The 26,532-nt window shown below is 29.5% G+C and overlaps 2 protein-coding genes across 4 annotated transcripts; both read left to right on the top strand.

Annotated features, from left to right (window-relative positions):
- Window positions 1-3,734: 3,734 nt before the first annotated feature.
- Window positions 3,735-6,615, top strand: LOC135923691 (uncharacterized). 3 transcript variants are annotated; one of them, XM_065458585.1, is made up of 8 exons: window positions 3,735-4,177; window positions 4,219-4,302; window positions 4,500-4,586; window positions 4,783-4,866; window positions 4,907-4,997; window positions 5,037-5,088; window positions 5,173-6,293; window positions 6,333-6,615. In XM_065458585.1, exons 1-7 carry the CDS (start codon window positions 4,175-4,177, stop codon window positions 5,210-5,212), a joined length of 441 nt encoding a protein of 146 aa, XP_065314657.1. In that variant the 5' UTR covers window positions 3,735-4,174; the 3' UTR covers window positions 5,213-6,293; window positions 6,333-6,615. The 3 variants fall into 3 exon arrangements, with proteins under 3 accessions (XP_065314657.1, XP_065314656.1, XP_065314655.1); XM_065458584.1 differs by having other exon boundaries at window positions 4,222-4,302; window positions 4,907-5,088; XM_065458583.1 differs by having other exon boundaries at window positions 4,907-5,088.
- A 15,084-nt stretch (window positions 6,616-21,699) lies between these two features.
- On the top strand, window positions 21,700-24,517 carry LOC135924324 (uncharacterized). The gene is made up of 2 exons (XM_065459378.1): window positions 21,700-21,750; window positions 23,276-24,517. Exons 1-2 carry the CDS (start codon window positions 21,700-21,702, stop codon window positions 24,515-24,517), a joined length of 1,293 nt encoding a protein of 430 aa, XP_065315450.1.
- The last annotated feature ends 2,015 nt before the right edge of the window (window positions 24,518-26,532 follow it).

Here is a 26,532-nt window from a genome sequence, read left to right as displayed (position 1 = left end):
CATAAAATGCCTAATTCACAAGAGTGTGTTAAGAGAGACATTAATTATAGGAAGCCTAATAACAAGTTTTACGATAATAAATGTAAGAATTGTGCCGGCTGGCATGAAAGATATTTATGCCCAGCTAAAGACAAAACATGTTTTAAGTGCCAAAGAACCGGACATTTCGCAGCATGTTGCCTTAGTAAGCCTGTATATCGCAATTTAAACTCAGTGAAACCACATTTCCACTCAAGTGATTCAATTAATAATCTCTGTACAAGGGGATTAAATAAAAGGGCAAAGATCACAGCCAAAATAAATGGACTTAGTGTCACTTTTGATTATGATACAGGAGAACAAGCCTCTATTATAAGATTGAATATTTGGGAGAAAATTGGCAAACCACTGACATCTTCCACAAAAGATAAGCCTTTGGATCTTATGGGTGAAGCCACTCTGTTTGGGTTGCCATGGATTTTAGCATATGGGTTTGAGTTACCGAGACAGGTAAGCATACAACAGGTTTTGAAAACGAATAGAAAAACAATAACTTCAAGTTGCCACCAAACCAACGATGCCTCGATGGGCCGCTCGAATACAATCGGTGCCCCCGCGGGCCGAATCTCCGATGGGCCGTTCGAATACAATCGATGCTCACACGGATCGAGGATGTCACTAACGGAAGACGTAATGAAGCATTTGTTAGTTAACAGTTTAAAGATGTGTTTGACTGCAAACAGGGGTTGATACGTAATTTCACTGTGCGACTCCAATTAAAAGATACGGCTGTTACAAAATCGTTTCCAGCTCGTCGAGTGCCATTTCCATTACGCATAGCGGTTGAACTAGAACTTGACCTCCTTGTAGCTTTGGAGATTTTGGAGCCCATCGATTCCTCTATAACTAGGGTGCTATGGGCAACCCCAACAGTAAATGTCAGGAAAAACTATGGCGAGATTCGTATTTGCGCAGATTTCAAGGTGAGTTTAAATCCCCATCTATTATAGGATCATCACGTTATTCTTATGCTGGATGACTTATTGGTTAAGATTCAAGGGGGGAACCGTTTTACGGTGATAGATTTAAAGGACGCGTATCTACAAATGGCCGTTGAGCCAGAGTCCCAAGAATATTTAGTCATCTCAACACATAAAGGATATTTTCGATACCGAAGGATGCCGTTTGGGCTTTCGTGCGCACTAACTATTTTCCAGCGTTACATGGACAATGTTTTGAAAGATTGCCCGATGACTGGAGTGTATTTGGACAATGTAATTATCTCCGGCAAGACGCTGAACATCTGGCTAATTTAAAAATAGTACTCGATAGGCTGCAGGAAGCAGACCTCAAAGCTAAATTTGAAAAAGTCCAATTTCTACGGAAATCTGTTTCGTTTTTAGGTATCGTTATCGACCAAAATGGGGTACATCTAAGCGAAGAGAAAGTTAAAGCAATCCAGGCCGCACCTAACTCCAAGAATGTTCATCAGTTACGTTCATTTCTTGGGCTTGTCACGTATCATGAACGGTTCATTCCCAATCTTCATAGTGAAGCAGCTGTGTTACATCGATTGACTAGTGTAAAAGTACCATGGTGTTGGACTAATGTAGAGCAGGAGGCTTTCGATAAAGTTAAGACATTGTTATCAACAGAAGAAACCTTAACGCCATATAATGCTAAATTACCGTTGATTATGGAGTGTGACGCGTCAGATACAGGACTGGGGGCTGTTTTACTTCATAAGGTTTCACAAAACGGGGAAAAACCCATAGCATTTACGTCTCGGACGTTGTTACAGTCGGAGAAACATTATGCGCCTATCGATAAAGAAAGGGCATTGTTATTTGGAATAGAAAAATTCCACAACTTTATCTACGGTCGAAAATTTATACTTCGGACAGACCATAAACCCTTGGAACGGTTGTTCGGGGAAAAGAGGGATCTGCCAAAGATATCGAACAATCGTCTGACACGTTGGGCCTGGAAGATGGCCGCTTACGACTTTAGCGTGGAATATAGATCTGGTCGGGAAAATGTTATAGCAGACGCCTTATATAGGCTACCACTCCACGATATCATACCTAATCGGGATACCAAGCATGCATTGGCGATTCGGAACATAAACTTAGAGGATATGCAGGTCTCAGAGGGAAACCTGCGCAAGAATTTAATTAAAGATCCAATACTAAAGCGAGTGACACAACATATTGAGCAAGGGTGGAGAGGCTTTAATCGGAAAGAAGAACCGGAGCTAGTAATCTTTCACACCCAACGAGAGGAATTAACAGTAGACAGGGGAATAGTTGAACGAAATGGTAGATTGATAATCCCTACGAAGTTTAAACTACATCGGGGACATCCGGGAATGAACGCAATGAAATCTATTTTTCGATTGTATTGTTGGTGGCCGAAATGCGAAGAGGACATAGAACGGTATATAAAGCTGTGTGTTGGATGTCAGAAAAATCGACCGAACGTAATGGAGTTACCACTATACTCATGGAATTGTACCAAAGAGCCATGGGAACGTATACATCTAGATTTTACGGGACCGGTTGACTCTTTATATTTGCTAGTGGGAGTAGATTCATACTCAAAATAAGCTGAGATAGACCTGATGAGAAACACATCGGCGAAGGAGATGATAACGAGATTAAAGAAGTGGTTTGCTACCTTTGGGGTACCTAAAAGCATTGTAACGGATAATGGACCTCAATTCATTTCAATAGAATTTAAGCGATTTTGTGAAGAAAACAACATTTGCCACAATCGCTCAACGCCGTACCACCCGAAGACAAATGGGCAGGCGGAACGAACCATTCGAACCTTAAAAGGGAGGTATTATGCCAGTCGAGAATCAATTAATGACCCGCAAGAGGCGATAACTCAAACGGTAGCAGCGCATAGGCTGGGAGAACATAGTTCGACGGGTAGGTCACCAGCGGAGATTATGTTCGGGCGTCAAATAAGAACTAATCTAGACTGGGCTAGACCAGAGGTGGGAAAGGAGATTGATAAAGCCAATGATAAACAAAATCAAGAACATGATACACATTCCAATTTTAGGGAATTTGACGTTGGTCAGCATGTGTGGGTAAGGAATGAAACCGCTAAGGGTTGGAGAGAAGGGGTGATTCAGGATAGAAAGGGATTATATTTCTATGTAGTCAAGACCCCAGATAGTGTAATACGGAAAGATGCTGACCAGATAAGGGACCGTTTGATATCAGATACGACGTAGCGCGTGATCGCTGACAGCGATCTGAGAGATTGTGAGACCCCAAGGTGAGGGCGGACACATAAGCCCCCGAAACGAATGATTGAAGAGATATAGACATATCTCAATTAAAGTAGGGGGAAATGTAATAAAAAAGTAATCTATTGTAATAATTTATCATATTATATATTATATTTGCCAGTTAGATATGATTATATATATATATTTATGATTAATATAATAGGTGTTGTTTAACTTCCTAATGTATTATGTACACATCAATCTATTAACGTGTAATTATATATCGCCATTTTGTAATTAAGTTGCACCTTATGTTTAATTATACTGAATAAAATGTCAATGAAAACTGATACCTATTGTAAATGAGTTATAGAAATAAATAAATATAAATAATGGTTCTACTTTCGTTAAACTATTAGAGTCATTATAATATTCTTTTATGATTTATTCATGTGATCGCATAGGTTTTATATTAATCTGCATCTATCATGCCTATGAATATTTCAAGTATATTTTCAAAATGTTTTAACATGATCTTCCTAACAAAGACATTTTATTATTGTTTATGATTAACGCGTTCAAAATTTGAGAATTCCCTTTGTATTCTACATTCACTTGTGCTGTACCTATCACTTGTATCATCTTGCCATTGTAACCTGATAACTTTATGATGGACTTCATAATATTTTTAATGCCTATTTTCTCAATCATGTATTCTTGTAGAATTAAATCTCATGCCAGTATCTACTTGTATTGATTTGAGACGTTGTTGATTTTGATGTTTATTATGTATGCAACATCTTTATAATTTTGAACCTCGTTTTCTATGTTATTTATGTCAATATTTAATAAATTGTAATCTGTCGTGATATAATTTTTCTGTCCTCGACCTCTTCTATATTAATTGTATTGATCTTATTTAAATAAGGCGCTTGGTGTCTAGGATTATGAGCCATGGTTTCTATTGTCATTTAAACTACTCATTATTTATTAATTAGCAGACCTCCGTTATTGAAGATTCACAAATTGTATTATTTCCTCATCCAATCCCCAGTTCTAGTGAGGCTACTTTACATGATGAGGTATTTAATTTAAATACGAATTATATAATAACATTTGAAGGGAATAAATTATGATTATGAGGATATTCAAATATTTCCAACATTTATTAAAAACTTAATTATAATGTAGTTAAGAATAAAATGACCATTTGGCTAAAATTTTATTAAAAATATAATTTTTCATAAGTAAACAAATTATAACTACTCTTTATTTATAGCAAATCTCCATTATTGAAGATTCACAAATTGTATTATCTCTTCATCCAATCCCCAGTTCCAGTGAAGGGCTTACTTTGCATGATGAGGTATTTAATTTAAATACGAATTATATAATAGCTTTTAAGGGAATAAATTAGGATTATGAGGGTATTCAAATATTTCCAAAATCTAGTAAAAACTTAATTATAATGTAATTAAGAATGAAATGACCATTTGGCTAAAATTTTATTAAAAATATAATTTTTCATAAGTAAACAAATTATAACTAATCTTTATTTATAGCAAATCTCCGTTATTGAAGATTCACAAATTGTATTATCTCTTCATCCAATCCTCAGTTCCAGTGAGGCACTTACTTTTCATGAGGTATTTAATATAAATAAAATTTATATAATAACTTTTGAAGGGAATAAATAATGAGGATATTCAAAGTCCAAGTCTTATTCAGCTATATAAAAAGAAGGAACCAAATGACCCATTTCACTTCATATTATTTAGTATGACAAATATTTTGATTAATTTCATAATTGCTGTAGGCCCATGTCAACCATGTACAAATAAATTTCAATATCCTGTTACTCACAAGAGGTTTTAAATAATATATAATTTTCATTAATTTTTACCCATCCATTATTTCTATACCAGTATTTATTTTTTTTACTTTTTAAACAGGAGCATGAATATAACCTATTATAGAAAGGTTAAAAGATGATTCCCTCAACCCCAGAAATTGGCTATCTTATAGCACCACTTTAGACAAAGTCCTTTGTCTATATTTTATTATGTTTGGTGGCCCTAAGTCCAATACTTTTTGGACTCAACTTGGAGTAAATGACTAGAAAAACATAAACGTGACTTAGAGAGACACGAATCATCTTCTATTCATAAGGATTGTGAATATGCAAACATGACTTGGCTTGCAAATAAGCGCATTCAAGATCATTTGCTATCAAATAAGCTTGATATAATCATGGAAAATCGTAATATAGTTCATAATATTATCGATGCCATTATGTACCTTATAAAATGTAATATAGCCTTTTGGGGTTCTAATTCGAATGAAGGAAATTTTATGTGCCTCATAAAATTAATGGCAAAAACTGTTTCAACTTTACGTGCATACATGGATAACAACAAAAAATTGCGGAGAAAAAAATCAGATAAAATTTCGAGACCTTATATAAATTTGCTGCCATATGGCCACGTGAAAAAAATAACTGAAATTATTAAAATAAAAATAACAAAAAGCATTATTCAAAAAATTAAAGAGAATCGTGCCTATAGCATCATATTAGATGGAACATATAGCATCATATTAGATGGAACATATGATGTGTCTAAAAAGAATGCATAGCTTTGCTTGTACGGTATATAGAAGATGATCTGCATCCACATCCTGTAGAAAGGATCATACATGTTTTTTACAACATCAGAAACCCTAGGAAAAATATAAATTAACATGTTTTTTCTAAGTTTAATGATCTTGGTCTTCCTCTTGATTATTTGGTTGGACAAAGTATGGATGGTTCAGGGGATATGAGAGGAGTATACAAAGGAATACAGGCTTTAATATTGAAAGAGGCTCCAAAAGCCATCTATATTTGGTGCCATGCACATAGGCTAAATTTAGTGGTTGCTCATGTTTGTGGATGCAAAATTGAAATGAAAAAGGCAATGAGAATATTAGATGAGTTATATAATTATATGAATGGAGTTAGACGTTAAGGTGTGTTTGTTAAATATCAAATGAGAAAGTCCAAGAAATTTCTTAAAAGAATTAAAAACACAATAAGGTAAATAAAATATTTATAATGAAATTATTATATTTTCAGAAGTTGGTGATCAGCTTACAAATCTGTAAAAATATTTTTAGATGTTTATGAACATATTTTAGCATCATTAGTTGAATTAAAAGATTCGAATGATCCTAGCACCTCTTCCATTGCCGATGGAATTATCTAGAATTAAGGATGAAAATTTTATATTAAGTCTATTTATTTTGAAAGAAATATTGAAATGTACACATGAGGCTTGTATTGAAATGCAGGCAGTTGGTAATGATTTTGGCTATGGTAACCAAATTAATACAACATACAAAAAATGAATTACAAAAACTAAAAGGTTAATATTAGTTACTATTTCTATAAATAATTTTAAAATATATCTAATGGAGACAATATTTTTTTAAAATTACATTCCTTATTCTGCTAGTTTTTTGAAGAAGAATAATGTAATAACTGATTTGTATAATATGAAATCAATATTCAAATTGGATCAAACAGAATTCAATAATTATGTTAACAAAAAAAACAAGTTGAATAAATTTAAAAATTTTAAATTATTATTTATTGTTATTCCCTGTGCTAAATGCAATAATTAACCACCTAAATGATCGATTTAACTATGATTGTTTAAATTTTTTATCACAAATATCCATTTTTACTCTTGCTGGAATTATGGATAATGAAAAAATAGAAGGATGGCAAATATCCGAAATTTGTCATACTTATCAATTGGATGCCCAAAACATTGTTGATGAATATAATGATTTCCGCTCTTTATATTTGGAGTCTCAATCAATCATTTTTTGCGAAGATCTTTTGAAAGTTAAAAAGAATGACGCGTTATATATTGATGAAATGAAAGTAATTTATTGATATTTTATTTGTAATTGTATTAATTAAAGGTATTGCAAACGATCAAACTACCGAAGAAAATATCAACAACGAAATCATGACCAAAATAAAAAAATGGATAAAATATTCTTTTATATTACCATACCGACTTTTAAATCAATTAAATTCTTATTCTAATTTAAATTTATTATACAAATATTTATTAACCCTTTCTACAACTTCCCGTTCAGCCGAAAAAGCTATGAATAAAGTAAAAATAAACAAAACTCGAATGCGGAATAAAATTTCGGACCCATTTTTAGAAAATTTACTGTTAATATCCAGCGAAATTGATGTTTTTGAAAAATTTACAATTGATGATATTATAACACAATTTGCATTAACATCTATAAAGTTATCCAATTTATTAATAAAATAAGTAATGTATCTTTTTCATAGCGAATATATTACGCTTTTTAAAAAATGTAAATTTAATTTAACATTTAACATTTTATAATTTTAATGCAAAATATACTATAATTCATTTTATTCTAATATTTTATATAATAGCTCTATTTACAATACATGTTTTTAATTTATTAAAAGGTAATATAGGTATTTGGAATCAAGCTAAATATACCTCTTTAAAATTACTCGTCTTATATTTTTTACAATGTTAGAAATAATTAATATGTTATCTCATTTAATACACTTATATATATTTTATGAAAATAAAGTGAATATCAACCAAATTATGAAAAGATTGCATTATTTAAATATAAGTTGATTATCACCAACAAATTTTTTAAAAATTTTTTCCCTAAATAGGCTTGAAAGATTGTAAATAGAATTATGTTGTAAGGTTATAAATGGTGTGGCTTATTATAAGATTTTTTAATTAAAATCACTATACCATCGTGGAGCGGCCGAAGGCCACGTGTTTTTTTAGGTGGGTATGGGTAGATTTTGGAGGGGGGGGTTTGCCTCCATCAATTTTTCTGCCATGTAGACTCTGCTTAGGGGGCTCAACTAAAAAATTCCCATTGGGGGTGAAGCCCTATATCTCCGGTTCTAATAGAGTTAAGAGTCTAATATTGGATTCCTCAATTAAAATACTTTATTAAGTTAAATACTAAATTTTAACAAAATCTGAAATGGTCGGGTTGTAAAGTGATTGATTTGACATGGAATGATCTATATATTATATAGTAAGGCTGCATTCAAAGTGGAGACGGATCCGTTTTTACATCCGTTCCGTCAAAAGTCAATCTCATTAAAAATGATATATATGTTCATAGTGCGTCCGTTCCAATACCTTAAGTCTTAAAAACGGATAAGGTAAATTTTAAAGTCAAAATATTCTTTTTGATCCGGCAAATTTTATAGAGCTTTATAACGTTACTTATAATTTACATATATATATCATTTTTAATGAGATTGACTTTTGACGAAACGGATGTAAAAAACGAATCCGTCTCCACTTTGAATGCAGCCTAAAAGTTGTAAAAAAATGAAAGGGTTAGAAAGTAAATTCGGTGTTTAAAAGAAAAGTAATTAATTATGGTGAATTGGTAAGATAGGAAATACACAGTGTGGCGATGATTTAATGAAACATGCTGAAGATTAAATTAAAACCCATCCAAATAAAAATATTTTGTTCGCAAAAATAATTAAACATTTGCAATTTATAAAAAGTTTAAAATAATCTTCTTAAATTTGTTTTTATGGCCGAGGTTTTTATAAAATTATTTTTTATTTTTAAACTGGAAGACTTTTTGAATAAGTTAAAAATAAACAATTTCTTTTTGGGAAAAACTTAAAGTCAAATTCAGGGATCCAAACCAAAACAAATATCGATTCGGTTCAGGTTCGGATAAAAATAACGGTTCAAGGTTCAGGTTTGGTTCGTAAATAAAATATCGGTTCGGTTCGAATCTCTAAAAACCGGTTTGAACATTTTTGTTACATTCGAATTATGGGGAGGTATATTTTTTTATTTCTTCATAAAATAAAAAACACATACATATAATATAACTTTCATTTTATTAATTGCACATTATAAAATAATATTTAAATTATAAATAATACAAATAAATATCAATGATTAATTTTCATATGAACAATATTTAACTTTATTTACTTAAAATTTTTTTATTAGGCCGCGCAATTAATATATTTTCAAGATTCGTCTTACTCAAATTACATCTATAAAAAGATGGTATAAATTTAATTGTTGAAAAACATCTTTCCACACTAATTTGGGTAGTTGGTACAGCCAGTATGATATCAAACAATTTACATAATTCTGGGCGTCGATTACTCTGATTTCTCCAATAGTTTAAAATATTCATAGTTTTATTTAATCTAGGTTCTTTACAAATATTGACAAAAATATTTATAATATTCTCCGATTTTTGTAACAGATTTTGTTTGATACCATCTTTTTTTTAAAAGAAGACTTTCTACTAAATCCTCTTCAGATGAAGATACATTAACCGGCATTGATTCACCTTCACTAGAATCCTCCACTCTTATAACAAACTTTATTCCATGTTATGCTATATTTTAATAATATGCTCTCTAGACTTGGTTTTTCTTCTTAGTCGGAAGCACTTGATATCTATATAATAAAAAAAATTAAAAATATTATTTAAAATTTTTTATTATTTTTTATGAATAGATAGAAAAATATATAAAGTAAAATAAAATTATGTTAAGGAAAATAAAATTATTAATAAAATTTATATGTTATAATATATTTTTAAAACATAGCTTAAATATAGATATAGGCATGACAAAAGGCATTGTTGTTTAAAAGTTGTTTCTCTCTAAAATTCATAACATCTATTATTGAACCAGCAAAGAGTGAGGTAAAATATAAATGTCTAATTTAACTTTTAGACATATGCCATTCCCCTAAGGTTATCTGCCTAAGTTGTAAGTTCTTGGTAGCTACTTTAATTGTTTTTAGGATATTTATCAACCTGTAATTGCTTCTCATTCCAAGGCTTTAAAATAAAGCTCAATTATGATACTGATAATTCCTCACACATATCTTTTAATTCATTCAATCTCTCCTGCATGTCATAGGTTGATAACAATCTATGACAATCCAATATAGATCTTTTTAAGTTAAATTTTTTTAGTATGATTGATATCGAATTTGTCTTCTTAGCTTCTTGGATGCAGCACGAGCTTTAATAATAATATTAGAAACTGAGCAATTTTTTAATGCATGATCTACTACTATGAGATGCACACAGTGGCGTAACCAGTATTTATCCATAGGAGGGGGAGGTTTAACCCCAAACCCTATTTTTAAATTTTGCTAATATTATGTGCTTCACTATTAATGTTGTAAAACGGCTCTTTTTGAGCCGATTTTAAAAACGACTAACTCAATATTTCATCCTGAATAATATTAAGCAAGCCTGAAGATTTTGTTTGTAGAAGGAACAAAGGTTTGAACATCTATTAGAAAATCTCAAGGCTTAGGCAATATTTTTCTGGCTAAAATATTGAGTTAGCCGTTTTTAAAAATCGGCTCAAAACGAGCAGTTTAACAACACTAAACTATAGTAGCCAGCATAAATGAAAGAATATTAGTAACAAAATTTTGGCCAAATTTATGATTAATAAGCGGCTGAAAACCTTATTCTAAAAATTTTATCAATGTTTAATAAATTGTAAATTAATCCATCCAGTGTAGAAAGAAGAAAAAAATTTGCCCACCAAACCTTCCATTTTTTATGATCACTCAATATATCTTATTGAGTGTTAAAAATAATTATTTTAATTAATTTTAGAGAATTTCATTATAGATTTTATTTATTGTTAAAATACTATAGTATAAATAACATCCCTTATTTATTTTAATGATTAAATTTTAAAATGTAGAAATTTTATACAGATTATTTTATTAAAAATTTATTGTATATAACTATATTTAAAAAAATATAATTCAATAAAATATAAGTAATTCTTGTACGGTATTTAAGAAAAAAATAATTTAACAATTTTAATTAATACAAATGAATCAAAATATAAATAATTCATATTGCAAATGCAATCTTCTTTATCATGCATATGGTCCCACAGTCGTCGGGTTTGTTTTGATAAGTTTCTTCCATCTTCATCGAGTAAGGGCCATGTCCGGATTCATCTTCTTAGTCATTAACTTTGTCTACTTGACCTTTCCACGTAACACGAGGTCGTCCTCTTCCTCTCCTCCCCGGCACCTCCATGTCCAATACTTTTCGATTTACATCATTCGTCTATATTCTTAGTATATGACCATACCACCTTAACCGATTTTCGTTTATCAAATCCGCCATAGGTTGAATACCCATTTTTGCTCTGAGACAGTCATTCGTCATATGGTCGAGTTTAGATTACCCCAAGCTCCACCGTATTATTTTCTTCTCCGTGGCTTGTAATAACTTTTCTTCTGTAGCGTTTAATACCCATGTTTCACTTCCATAGAGTAACACCGGTCTTACGGTGGATTTGTAAGCTTTGCTTTTCAACCATATTGGCATCTTCTTGTCGCACATTACACCGGATATACTTCACCATTTAAGCCATCCTTTTTGGATCCGTGTATAAGCCCTGCCTCCCTAACCAAATGATTGCATCAATTAGTAATTATTCTTGCTCTGTTGGTTGTAACAATATCAAATTTTTTTTTATTCAATACATTAGATATTGATATCTTTTGATTCATAGAGATGGCTAAAAAGCATCCGATATCTCACAAGAATTGAGAAGGTAAATATTTTAGTTCATATAATTTTTAATATATATTTTTTAACCATGTGATCATTTAAAATTGAAAATTCTTTGTTTTTTTTAAATATATTTTATTTTGATATCGTATATAAATTTATTTATAAATTGAAACCGTTTTTTAAATAAAATTATTCGCAATAAGAAAAAAAATTAAACCCCCCCTCCCAACAGAAAAGTTTGAATAAATAATTAGCCCTAATGATACGAAGAAATTTAAATATTAATGATAATTATACTTGCTTATAACCAGATCTATAGACTGACTACCAATAATAAAAAGACGCTTAACCATTCAAACAATGTTAAACAGGACCACCAGTGGAAGGGGTTATAACTCAAGATTGGCATTGAAATTAAAATGGGTAGTTTGTATTTGGAATTCATTGTTCTAATTTTGATGTGGTATAGGAAATGAGGGGAGTGGGGGAAGAAGGGGGTAGTATTATAATATATGATGCAAAATCTTTTGATAATAAGGTATTTGAAATATCTTCTAAGTATAAAAGAGTTAGTAAAGTATTGTGCAATCTGCTGCAAATATCAATCGATATTTTCTAAAGAAAGACATTACAATGCGATGGAAATCAGTGTATATCATGATACAAAGCTTCTTATAATCATATGATGAAATACAAGTTTGTCTGTGAACCAACCATATTTAAACAATTTGGTATCAATAAATATAATCCCTATATGTAAATAAAAAATTTCTTATAAATATTAAAAGTCTGATCTTCGGAATGTTTAACAAGTGCAAAAAACCTATAAAAAACATATTAAACTTTTTGATTCATCTTTCTCTACACTGCTAAGGAGTTTAGCTTGTAATAAGAAATTTTCATTTTACTAAAATCAATTTAGAGAAAAAAGTGTATTATTTTAAATTCTGTCGATGTATAATTTTTAGGTAAGGGTTTCAACTATCATTTTGCATTTTGTAAATTCAGATACAATTATTTTCGGACCTATGACGATTTTGACAGAAATTGATCCAACCATCCCCTGGTATTCCCTGCCTACCCTATGAATATTAGACAGTACTCTAGTGATCTTTTAACTAAACTTAATTTTGGTAAGGCGATAGTTTGATGGGTATTGTTTTATTTTTTGTTATTATTTGCATTTAAAATCATTAATTGAGTGCGTTTTATTAAATTAAAAAATCTGATTTTGCCAGAAATGCACCTGAATAAGTATAGAATACCCACCCTTAATGTAGCTCAATCGGTTAATTTTAGGCAATTCCAAAACGGTTAGCCAAGTTTTTAGGTTAAAATATGGGCTAAGCATAATTAGGCTTAGAATAAAAACAGGCGAAAACTAATTATTCAAAAATTAGGCATCGGCTAAGGAGCTCGGTTAATCGCCCGTCATATATCGTATAATAAATATATTAAATAATTTTAATAAAGGCTAGGCTTAGTGTTGCTTAACGCTGACGGGCGATTAGCCTAGCTCCCAGTCCCTACATTTTGTCTAATTAATCTTAGGCGATTTTTCGGTTAAGCCAAATTATGTTTAGCTGATTTTTAGGCTACTAACACTACTTGTAAATGTCAGAAATGTAAATTAAAATTTCTTCAGAGGTTCAATATAAGATCTTCTGAAATTTATAGGGTGGGTATTTTACACATATTATAATGCATTTTCGGCAAAATCCGATTTAAAATTTAATAAAACGCGCTCAATTTATGATTTAAAATGAAAAAATTGAACAAAATATTATTAAATACAAAAAAATTTTGGCATAATCGTATGAAATTCCTAGGTAGATTCTCTTCGGAATTTGTAAAATCAGATTTATTAGGCAAATTATAAAAGCGCACTATAAATCAGAGACCTATAGGCCCGACCTTAAACCAGGGCCGTATTTTAATTTCTTTAAATATACCCATGCCGAGCCTAAAATTTTATTTTTTTAAATACACGGGCCGGGTCTAAAAAAGCTTTTTTTTAAAAAAACTCGGGCCGGGCCATATATTTTAAAACCAAATATCAAATTAAAAATATATAATATATTTTTAAAAAATCGGGGCCGGGCTAAGCAGATTAAAATAATGCACAAAGCAACTAAATATTGACAAAATTTTCTAAAACAATTGGCGTAAGGTTGGCTATGTTGCTAATAGTTTTTTTTAAAAATGGCTACTCTACTAGTTAAAAAGCACTAATAGAAACTGATAAAGAAGGAAACATTTTCAGCATTACTACTTCTAATTGTTCAGCGTATTTTTAAAAAAATAACAACAGGAAACTCAAAAATATTATCATAATTATTCATAAGCAATACAAATCAGGAACGTGAATAATTTTTTTTAAGATTATTTTTTCCCTTTTTTTATTCAAGGGTTCCGAGAATTTATATGACGGCATCTGGCTTGTTTTTTTGAGAAAATTTATTTCTAATATAATACTTAATTCATTTTCTATAAAATCATTCTCTATAAAATTCTTCAATATAAAATTATACTCTATAAAATCCTTCTCTATAAAATAATTCTCTCTAAAACAATTCTCTGTAAAATATTATCTATAAAATAATTCTCTGTAAAACAATTCTCTGTAAATTATTCTCTATAAAATCATTCTCTATAAACGAGATTCTCCATAAACGACATTCAAATATAATTGTTTTCTCTATATAAAAGTTTCTCTATAAAATATATTCTCTATAAACGACATTCTATATAATTGTTTATCTTTAAAAGTTTTTCTATAAAATAAATTCTCTATAAAATCATTCTCTATAAACGAGATTCTCTATAAAATCATTCTCTATAAATGAGATTCTCTATAAACGACATTCTCTATAATTTTTTTCTCTTTAAAAGTTTCTCTATAAAATAAATTCTCTATAAACGTGATTCTCTACAAAATCATTCTCTATAAATGAGATTATCTATAAACGACATTCTCTATAATTGTTTTCTCTTTAAAAGTTTCTCACAAGATAAATTTTCTATAAAATTATTCTCTATAAACGAGATTCTCTACAAAATCATTCTCTATAAATGAGATTATTTATAAACGACATTCTCTATAATTGTTTTCTCTTTAAAAGTTTCTCTATAAAATAAATTCTCTATAAAATTATTCTCTATAAACGATATTCTTTATAAAAGACATTCTCTACTATTGTTTTCTCTATAAAAGTTTCTCTATATTTGCATTCTCTATAAATGATTCTCTGTAAAGACGGGATACCCTTTAGTGTAATACTTGAGTATTATTTTATAATAATATTTTACTAATAATGTTGCTCATCAAAAGTGATCATACTTATAAGGGAAAACAACTATATGACTCAAGGGCTAGGAATATGAATTTTAATATAATTTTATAATGCATGATGTGGTAGAGAAAGATTGCGTCATATAAAGAATTTGTAAATACCCTCATAAAATCTGTATCTTGATGAATGAGTCTATATGTAGCTAGCTAAATTTTATACGAAAGTAGACCTTCCTATATTTTTGTCACAAAAAAATAATTCAAATATAAAAATTTGGGACTATTATATAAAAACAAACAAAATTTTTATTATTGTAGATAAGAATTTAAAAAATTAAACATTCAATGTTATATTAATAGCGATTCCTTTAAGATAATCTAATCTTGATAGATTTTCGAAGTCAGAAACAATTGTTACTATTCTCGCATGTAGATTTCGATATTTTTTTCTCGGGGTAGATAGTGTTTCACCAGAATTATATTGAGCTATTTTTAACTCTGTCAACCCTTGTTGTTTTTTTAAGCCTAGAACATAAATTATATAGTTTATTAGTAAATCTTTATACTTTTTAACTCATTTTAAAATAATAGATATATAGATAACTTGATATAAATTTCCACATGTTTGGATGGTGACTTGTTAGGAGGGAACTGAAGCATCCATGCCACCCTTCAACCGCGTTGTTAGTTTTCGCTTCCCCGTTATTGGTAACAATTCCATAGTTCAATATTAAACAAAGCAGGTAGTCTGCCTCTTCCAAACGTTTTACCAATGTAAGCTTTTTCAAAAGTTTCAATTAGAGGCTAAAGTAACAATTGATTATTAGAATAAAATTCGGAGTTTATTAGTAATCCAAATGTTTCAACTACATTTAAGGATGGTACAAATGCCAAGCAAACCATCATTCTAAGTTGTATATTAAATTCCACATCTGTTTTATATTTCTGCGAATTTCTGGATATTTTTGAATGTTTCGCCAAAAGGATTGGCCAAAATGGAAATAGCAACATTTGTGTTGCGAACTGGGAAACACTTCATTAAAAGCTTTTACACTGGCCATTTCAAAATCCGTCATAATTTTTTTTGAAGTTGATATTAAGTTGTCACCTATAATAGTAAATATTCTTTTATATGTTTCATAATCCTTTCTATTGGTCAATATATATATGAGAGGTAAAACATTATAATTTTTAATCCCATGAATTGTATAAATTTGCGTAAATAAAGGTGGCGACGATTTAAATGTACCATCAGAAAACCAATGTTCACATGAAGCTAAGAAGTCCAATTTTTTTCTTGTTCCAAATATGATAACACGGTTGGGAACCTAGCACACATGATAAATAAATAAGCAATTATAATAAAGTGTTTCTTATCGGGCAGCTTATCGCAATAAAAATGAAGGATTTAGTTATATTTGTTCATAAAATTTATAGAAAATCTTACCGGACCATCATCATGAAGTATGAAATCCTCATACTTATCTGTAATTGAATATTCATGAGGAATTACAAGTTCAATAAGGCTGCTAGGATTCGGAGGTGCAAAACTGTTTGAACTCCGCGTTTGTTGAATTATAAGTTTCATAAGATTCGGTGATGGTAGTTTTATTGATATGGAATCACTTAATTGAGATACGTATTTCGCTACAATAAAGTTTGGAGTTCCCATAGTATTATTCAAAGCTTCATTCTTAATTGAATTGATTATTTTCTTGGTTTCCATTTCGATTGGATTTTCTGGATGATTGTGTATTTCTTTATTATCTTTTATCTTAACATTTTTTTTGTAAGTCGTACGGGACATTTAAATATATCTTGATTAAGGAATCTATAATAATTTGTATCTGAGACTACTTTATCCATGCGGAACAAATAATTTTTAAATGTTAAGATCTCCTTATTTTTGCTTGATAACATATTTTATAAGACTCCGAAATAAAGAGGAAAGAATGGCGAAAATATTTATAATTTATAACCAAAGGAATGGCACCAGCCAGACGAGAAATTTTTTTTTTTAAAATTTCGGCAATACTTTTTTTTAAAATAATTATAATTTATCAAATATGTCATTAATTATTTGTTAATTTTTAGTGTAGCTATTTTTTTATTATATTTTAAAATTATTTAAGATTCAATAAGAACCCATATCAAAATATTATATTTGAATTAATTGAAACTAATTCCGAGATATTATACTATATCACGCCCCCCCCCCTCCCCCCTCCCTATCCAAATAAAGAGAAAAGAATCCCCTTAGAATTACTCTCCCTATCTCTTTTTATCTCTAATCGCCTTTCGCTCAATTCCGCGATCTCATCTTTTATAACTCCCAATGACGATCTCTTAACAGTAGCAATCGAAAAATGGAATCTACTAACCCCAGACGGTCAAACATTCCCAACCGAAATTTCTAATAAATCAATCTTGGAACCCCTTATAAAGAAACTTCAAAATAATCTTAACCCCTCCGATATTAGCGATATTCAACTACTTCAATTAAACGATAAATATGGCGGATATGAATGGCTCGAGGCACTTCCTAGCCTAACCCTTGATAATCTCTTAACCAATGACCAACTGAGAGTTACCATAGGATTAAGACTAGGATGCTCGTTAACACATTCACACACTTGCCACCTTTGCAACCTACCCGTACAACCAAACGCAAGACACGGCCTAAACTGCTCCCGTAGCCAAGGTCGCCACCTCCGGCATAAAGCAATAAATAAAATCATCCATAATGCTCTCAATAAAGCTAAAATTCCTAACATTCTAGAACCTACAAACCTCTCTCTACAAGATGGCCTCAGACCTGACGGTCTAACCTGCATCCCTTGGTCCAATGGGAAATCCCTAATCTGGGACGCTACCTGTGTCTCTTCCTTTCCCTCATCAATTAATTCAAATCCTCTTACTAATGGCGAAAATAAAAAAATCAATAAATACTCAATATTAAATAATTTTATTTTTCAACCCATAGTCATCTCAACTAATGGTAATTTCTCCCAATCAACATATTCTTTTTTAAAAATTTTAGCACGTAAAATTTTTAACATAACAAACGAAAAACGCGAGTCAACCTTCCTAAAACAAAAAATACAATTAGAAATTTTTAAACATAATTATACATGTTTTTTAGGTACTTTTTTTACTATAAGCTCTTTTTAGAGCCATCGATATTTTAAAATTTACACTCATTTTTAATATATGACTTGTTATATTAGATATATTTTATAATTGCATGTAAAATTTATTTTACAATTAGTATTATAATTTTAAAAATTTTTAAATTATAAATAAATATATTCTAATTGTTTTACTTATTTCTATAAAGATCGTAAAATAATAAGATTAATAAATATTTTAAATTGGGGAAATCCCTTATTTCAATTAGATGTAATTTATTTTTGAATTGCCATTCAAAATTGATATTCTAAACAGTAATGTTGTAGACTTTATTCATCTACACTGTTTAAGAATAGTGACTGCCAAAACCACGGTTGTGCATTTGACCGGTCAAATATGGTCAAAATCAAATAAATATTTATATTGAATATCATCATTTTCTTTATTATTTTTTAATCAATTTTCTTTTTGTCTAAATCTTCAATCGATTTCTGTTTTAGTAAGATTATTGACACAAATTGACCAATTTCTTTCTGAAGAAGAAGTAGATCTAGGAATTGTTAGTAATGCCACTTCTCTTAATGTCCATGGTGGTCAAAGCTAATTTCACTGCTTGAAATTGAAATCTGATTGCTTCTTATGGAAGTTACTGCTTTCCCCATGATTTTCTATTAAACAAGCCGCTTTTATTTCTGAAATTTATAATATAACTTGAAATATTTTGATCACCACCTTGTATGCTAATCCTTTTATTATATTACATACTTCATTAAATTCACTATGATTAAAATGCTCTCCTTAATATTAGGAACTCAATAAATAGCAGCATTGTGATCACATGTATTTATATCGTTTTTTCTTTTTCAAACATATTTTTATATTCAGATCTTATAGAATATTTGACCATTTGACCAGGTCAAATATTCCCCCCTTCAATTGACCCGTCAAAATCTAGTCATTTGACTGGTCAATTGACTGACTTGCTAACCCTGGCCAAAATTGATTGATAAATTTATAAATCAGACAATAAATAGGAATGCTACCCAGATATCAATTTCGCCAGTAAATATCAAGATTTAACTAATAAACTCAATTATTAATATATTGATAAAACTGAGTTCCTTGTGCGCGATTATTATAAAATAAGAACTTCGAAGAAAATGATAGGATAGCGAAAAAGTATTTCAATAACAAATTTCATAAATCAGATCTAAGTTTACTAATCACTATATGAATTTTTTAAGGTTAAAAGAAAATTACTAACTATGTGAATTAAAAAAATATTATTCAAATAATATAATTATAAAAAAAATTATTCAAAATAAATTAGTCATTATTAGCAATTATTCCTATATTAAATTCTCTATAATATCTTCGCGATATATGTTTCGCGAAATAATTGCCGCTACATTGTCTTCACGATATGCGTTTCGCGATAATAACTTTGCTATAAAATTTTCGCGATTATTGATGCGATTAAAGTTTCGCGGTAATGTATTCGCTTTAAAGGTTTCCCTATAAAATTTTCTTGATTATTGATTCGCGATAAAAGTTTCGCGGTAATGTATTCGCATTCGCATTCGCATTAATGGTTTCGCTATAATAAATTCGCGATATTTGTTTCGCGATATTGCATTTGCGGTATGTATTCGCTATAAAAAATTTGCGATATTTGTTTCGCGATATTGCATTCGCGGAATAGTATTCGCTATTATGGATTCGCGATAAAAGTTTCGCTATAAAATCCATTCTCGATAAACGACATTCGCGATAAAAGTTTCGCGATAAAAGTTTCGCGAAAAAGTGTTTGCGATAAAAGTTTCGCTGAATTGACATGGAACCGTTATATTGTGTGGTTAACCGAACAACATTTTTCAGCCGAGCGATATTTAATAATAAATGATTTATTATGTTGTTAGCCGAGTGACATTTCTCAGCTGAGCGATATTTAGTAATAAAATGATTTATAATGGGGTTAGCCGGGCGATATTTCCTAACCGAGCGATATTTTCAGCCGAGCGATAAATAGACCCACCGATTTAAGAGTGAATGATGGTGAATAAAAATGTGTATAAATAAAGTGTACATTTACAAAAATATATATTATAATTTATATAGATGTGACAATATTTTTAAAATATAATATAAATTATAAATTTATTTATTATTTGTATAATAAAATTAATCAATTATTAAAATTGTTTATTTTTTATACTAAATTTAAACAAATTGTAGCCCCCCCCCTCCGCTAAATTTTTAAGCAATACACTATTATTTATTGCGTATATTTTTAACCCCTCTAAACAATTTAAAAAATACAACCAAATCTATTCAAAATAACTAAATTTTTAAAAATCCGGGCCGCAAAAAATGATTATAAATAAAAATCCAAGCCGGGTCCAAAAATATTCCGAACCGTATCTTGACCTAAAATCTAGATTTCAGAAGGCCTCTGATTTTATTTAGAAAAAATATTTTTAAAATTTTAGTCACATAAATTAGTGATCTGCATCGGGCCTAATTTTCAAGCCCGGCCCGGCCCGAACCCGAATTGTTTAAAAAACCAGCCCAGCTCGACCCTAAAGAAGGTGTGCTTAGAATCAAGAAATTTTTTCATTTCACAAAACAAAATTTTTCCATTAAATTAAAAAACTACTCTAATAATCTATTCTAGAATCTAATGGATAACCAAAGTCTAAACTAATATAAATTTTCGCTCCCCTAAAGGTCCAATGCAAAGCAAAAAACAGACAGATATATTTAACAATTTTAAAAACACTCATATAGGCATACTAATCCTACAAATATCAGGCCCTAACATAAACCGCCTAGTCTTAAAAAATTTCTTGGTCTTGAGTATTACCAGAGCGTATGTCCATAAATATAATATTGAGAACAGAAAAAAGAATATTTATGAGCCATTATAAAATATTATTTATAAATTTTATATTTATTTTTTGGAACTCCCGAAATTGTTCCGAAATTAGAATTTCAATCACTCCATAACTCTCCCCAAGGTCTGTTACAGGTTTCCTTAATTGTTTTCCTTCGCATAATTTTCTATTCAACCCTGACAATTTTATTTTAAATAATAATTGATTATAATTATGGGTAATATCAGAGACCTGCAGAGGTATTATTTGTACGGCACGGCCCGGTTCGGATTTTTTTTTCAAAAATTTTTTCGGCACGGCTCGTGATTTATTTTCAAGCCCTGTCAGACCCAATTTTTTTAAAAATATATTATATTTATTTATAATTTAATTTTTTTTAGCTAGTAATGGTGATTATATTTAATTTAAAAATATACGGCCTCTTCTGGCCTAGGTAAAATTTTTTTAGGCCTGGCCGGGGTTTAAAAATGATTTTTAGGCCCAGCCCGGGTAGTTAAAATAAAGTTTTAGGCCTAACTGGGTATATTAAAAAAAATTAAAATATGACCCAGCCCATATACTCGGGCAGAGCTCAGGGCTGGGCCTTTCTCTGGGTAATATAATATAAGTGATAGAAATTTAATAAATATCCAAGATAAAAAATTTCTAAAGAACTTAATTTTTTATTACAAAAATAATTATTTATACTATCTTATTTATGTAATTATATTTGTAAATTATAACCTTAATCAAATTAAGTGGAAAATTTATTTTTTAAAAACAAAAAGAAATTTGTAATTTTTTATTATTAATATGAATTTTTTTAAAGTGCGTTTTTAACAATAACAAATATATTTTATACGCAAAATATCATTCGATTTGTCCTCGGATTAGTTCAAAAAATTAATTTTCATTTGTGACTAAACTTGACATTGAATCAAGCGCGTTATTTTTATCGCAATGCGATTTTTTTTTTTTAAACTTAATTCCTTTCTTATTTTATTCATCTTCACAATTTAGTTTTTTTTTGTGTTTTTTAAATAAAGGAAAGATAACATTTTTTTTAACCTTTAAGGTTTGATGCACGAAGTATAAAAAGCGATTAGAATTGGAGATAATTTTTATAATTTAATTTTTTTTTATTAAAACAAAGTTTCATTTTTTTAAAAATATTTAAAAATATCTTCTTTTTCTTGTCTTAGATCCACTTTAATCCATTAGCGGGTAATTGATTTTTTCAAAAAATAATTCTCATTTATATTAACACATAATTTTGTGGATTTACTAAGAATTTTTTTTTAAAAATATTATAACATCATAATTTTAATGAGTCTAAGTTTCTTTTAAATTATTAATTTTATTACATTTTTTATTTTGGTAAAAAAATGAATTAAGGCTTCCTACTCAGCCTATTCAAAAACGAATATACGAATCGAATACTGAATTATTCGTATTTGATTTTCTTGAACGAATGGAATAACACCGAATAATAAAATATATTATTCTTATTCGATTTGTTCATACGATATATATTTTTTAAAATTAGAAAGTCATAAATTTGAAATTAAAAAATATTACTTTTCAATTAAAATACGAGACTTACCTAATTTTAAAAAACTATAAAGAGCCACATTAAGCATTGTTAATTTTTTTTGAATCTGTTTAAATGACATTACATTTGATTCGATAATAAATAATATAATTATAAAAGGTATATAAAGAATTACAAAATGATACCCAAGACATTTTTATTACTTGGATTGGTAAGTTTTTTTAAAACTTTTATAAATATTAACTCAAAATTCTAAACAAATTCCTATTTAAAAAATAAAATTCCTAAAAAATAGAATTAATAATGAAATCACAAAAGAGAATTAAATTTAGAAGTATATACTTAAGTTTTGGTTTACATTTTATAATATATTTTCCATATTCACTTAATTAATAAATAAGGGAAAATATAATTATTTTAATATTTTAATTTCATCGCAATTTATAGGTTTGCTGAATCTTTATTCTCAAAATAAATATTTATTATAAACAAAATAAAAATAATTTCTAAATCACTTCTTCCTGCTATGCCTGATTTAACTATAAAGATTTTTTAATTATATAGTATGCATTTAAAAAAAAAATTAGGTAACTGCCAACTTAATTTATCAGATTTATGGAGGTGGTATTGCTCTTCAACCTCCAGGAAGAGTATCTGATAGAGGTAGCGATGGTAGGGATATTTTTGGAGAAGGTGGTTTGAGTCCTAGTGGAGGTCAAGGTCGATTTGGAGGAGATGGTTTGAGTTCTGGTGGAGGCCAAAGACGTTTTGGAGGAGGTGATTTCAGTTCTGGTGGAGGCCAAAGGCGTTTTGGAGGAGGTTTTGTGAGTCCTGGTGGAGGTCAGGGGGGTTTTGGAGGTGGAAGATTCGTAGATAGACCACAAGGAATAGGGAGGCAAAAAGGAGGATTGTCAGGAACGCAAGGAGGATTCCGAGATAGAGGTATTGGAGGACAAGGAGGTTTGAGGGGGAGACTACAAGACAGATTAGATGACAGACGCTCGCAAGGTGGTTTCGGAGATGGGAGACAACAAGGAGTCAGAGAAAGATTACAAGGAAGATTCGATGATATAAGACCCCAAGGTAGTTTGGGGGGTAGAAGACAACAAGGAGGTTTAAGGGAAAGACTACAAGCAGGTCGAAATGACAAAGGGCAACAAGGTGGTTTCGGAGGTGGAAGACAAAGTTTGAGGGAAAGGTTACAAGAAGGGCGAGATGACAGAGGATCGCAAGGTGGTTTTGGGGGTGGAAGACAAAGTTTGAGGGAAAGGTTACAAGAAGGGCGAGATGGCAGAAGATCGCAAGGTGGTTTTGGGGGTGGAAGACAACCAGGAGAGTGGGAAAGGCTACAAAGAGGGCGAGATGGTAGAGGATCTCAAGGGGGTTTCTTGGGTAGTAGACAACCAGGAGGTTTCAGAGAAAGGTTACAAGAAGGCAGAAGACTGGAAGGTGGTTCAGAGGATCGAAGAGGCAAAATAAAAACCTCAGGTCCCCAGCAGTCAGTGGGCCAAGAGCCACGCGGCATACAGACTATTCAACAGTTCAGAGGAAGTAGCCCCAATTTTGGTGGAGGAAATTTGAGAGGCGGCATGATGATGATGATGACACACGATCAACAGGTTCAGATGACCCTGACAGCAGTGAGAGATGGAAACATTCCAGCTGATCTTAAATCACGGATTCAAAATGCTTGCCAAGATATGAGGAGCCGAGGCCTTTTTCAAGGTCAAGATAGAATTACTTGGAGAAATTGTTGCGACGGTTTCCTAGATCAGCCTGGGAACATGGATGATGCTATGAACATTGTCATGGCTAATGGTGGGGATTGAACGAAATTATTATTAAAGTCCTTTAAATCGAAAAAATGATTTTAAAAAAAATTTACATAGACTCAGTATATCGATATTTTTACGAAATATTTTCTTACGTGATATTTTTTAACGTTTATACGCTTTTATAATAGCTTGTAACTCAAACACTTTAATAATTTGTTAAACTTTAGATTATCTACAAAATAATGAATAATTTTCATAATCAAAATCTGTGAGAACTTAAAAAGATATACAATTGTATTATTACATGATTTATATAATAAAAAAAACAAATAAAGATCGAAAAAAGAAAGTTAAAGATATTAAATATGAACCAAAATATTTTATAAAATTTAAGGAGAACTGAGCAAATCGAACATCTTTTTTTCAAATAATAAGATTAAGATCTAAAATTTACTTATAAGATAGACAATGATATACACCCATAGACAAATATATTTTTTTACGTGAACTTATTTACTTATATTAAGAATTATTAAATATATTACAAGTGTTAAAAGTTTCTTTTGAAAAATAATTAGTTATAGTTACAAATTAAATTCTATAAAAAATGACTAATCACAGTTACTATTACATTCTTCGAAGTAACTGGTAACTTGTTATTGTTACATTTCAAAAGAACTAATTACATTAAAAGTTACTTAATTTTAAACGAATAATAATATATTTTTTTATAAAAATTTGGTTTAGTAAATTTTTATTATCAACAATAAACTATTTTCAAAGTTTGTTTTAAAAGGTGTGTAGTTTCTTTTTCAAAAAGAAATTCCTTAGACTAGACTAACTTTCTCTAAGAACGCCTGTCGTAAATAAGACATCATATTAAGCCTAGTTATTGGATTTATTATTATAATTAAAATAAATTCTTTTGACAGATAATATGTTTAAATTATTCGTAAATTCCTTAATTATAGAATTATAGGCAAATATTCGTAATTAAATTTTTTAGGGTAGGTCTATAAGGGTATGACTAAATACTGCATTGCTAAGAAGAAATTAATCATAATCAATCAAAATTTGATTATATAATATTTTTTTAAAAATAATTTTCAGAAACATTTTTTTATGTACATAAATCAATTTTCTATTAAGTAAAAAATTGAGATTAATTATCAAATAATTTAAATTCTATTTTTACGTAATTTTATTGGAAAAAATAATATTTTCTAGCTTAACACAACTTAAATTTTATTTTTTAATTACAAAATTTAACAAATAATCCATAAGAGGGCGTTAAATGCACAAATATGAAAATATATTCTAAGGAAACCAGAATAATTATTGGATAGCGCTTTTTTTATATTTGGGTGTAAATACATGTAAAAAACTATATAGGTTTCTGTCGTAAATTATAGTATATTTTTTTTTATATTTGAAAAGTCAATCATTTCAACTTAATTTTGGTAAAAATTTTTTTTTACCATGAATCATTATTATTTTTTTTGTGGAAATTTTTTTATTTTTGAAATTATTGTCTGAAATAATTCGTTTATTATAAATAATTGATTATTTAAAAAATCATGTTAATAAAATATTAGAATAAAAATATCGTGTTGTTACAAAATAACCTTCTTGAGTTAGTTCCCTTAAATTGTAATTTGAGTATAGTAAGGGATTTCAAGTAAGGTTTTATTTTTTCTCGTAGTTGATTTTTTTTTTTCAGTTGTTGACCGTGACTAGGATATTCTTGATACCAGGGTTATTCGTTATTATAAGGTAAAATCAATATTTTATTTTACATTTTGTATCTCTCCTCAAGACCCAACTCAATCACAGTTTTGTTGTTTAAATTTTTTTTTAGAAATTTAATTAATAAATGGTTTTAAGAAAAAAAAATAGTTTTAAAATGATTTTTTTTAGATTAGTTCGATTAAAGTGCAATTTTTGAATAATATAATTTTCTGTAATAACGTAATTTTAGAGTAAAAATTTGTAATATGCGATGGTGGTGTATTTCGATAAGTATTCTGAGCCTACTTTTATTAATAAAGTTGCCATCTTTAAGGATATGG

Source organism: Gordionus sp. m RMFG-2023, chromosome 2, assembly GCF_954871325.1.
Source record: "Gordionus sp. m RMFG-2023 chromosome 2, tfGorSpeb1-WG-v2, whole genome shotgun sequence".
Lineage (NCBI taxonomy): Eukaryota > Metazoa > Nematomorpha > Gordioida > Chordodea > Parachordodidae > Gordionus > Gordionus sp. m RMFG-2023.
The sequence above is the reverse complement of the archived record's forward strand: the minus strand, read 5'-3'. Positions and strand labels throughout refer to the sequence as shown.

Bases quoted from the DNA above. Each gene is read 5' to 3' on its own strand.
- LOC135924324 (XM_065459378.1), top strand. From the start codon at position 21,700: ATGACCCAGCCCATATACTCGGGCAGAGCTCAGGGCTGGGCCTTTCTC. The intron at 21,751-23,275 runs GTAATATAATAT...AAAAAAAATTAG, and splicing joins AGGGCTGGGCCTTTCTCTGG to GTAACTGCCAACTTAATTTA.
- LOC135923691 (XM_065458583.1), top strand. The intron at 4,587-4,782 runs GTATTTAATTTA...CTTTATTTATAG, and splicing joins GGCTTACTTTGCATGATGAG to CAAATCTCCGTTATTGAAGA. The intron at 5,089-5,172 runs GTTTTAAATAAT...CTTTTTAAACAG, and splicing joins TATCCTGTTACTCACAAGAG to GAGCATGAATATAACCTATT.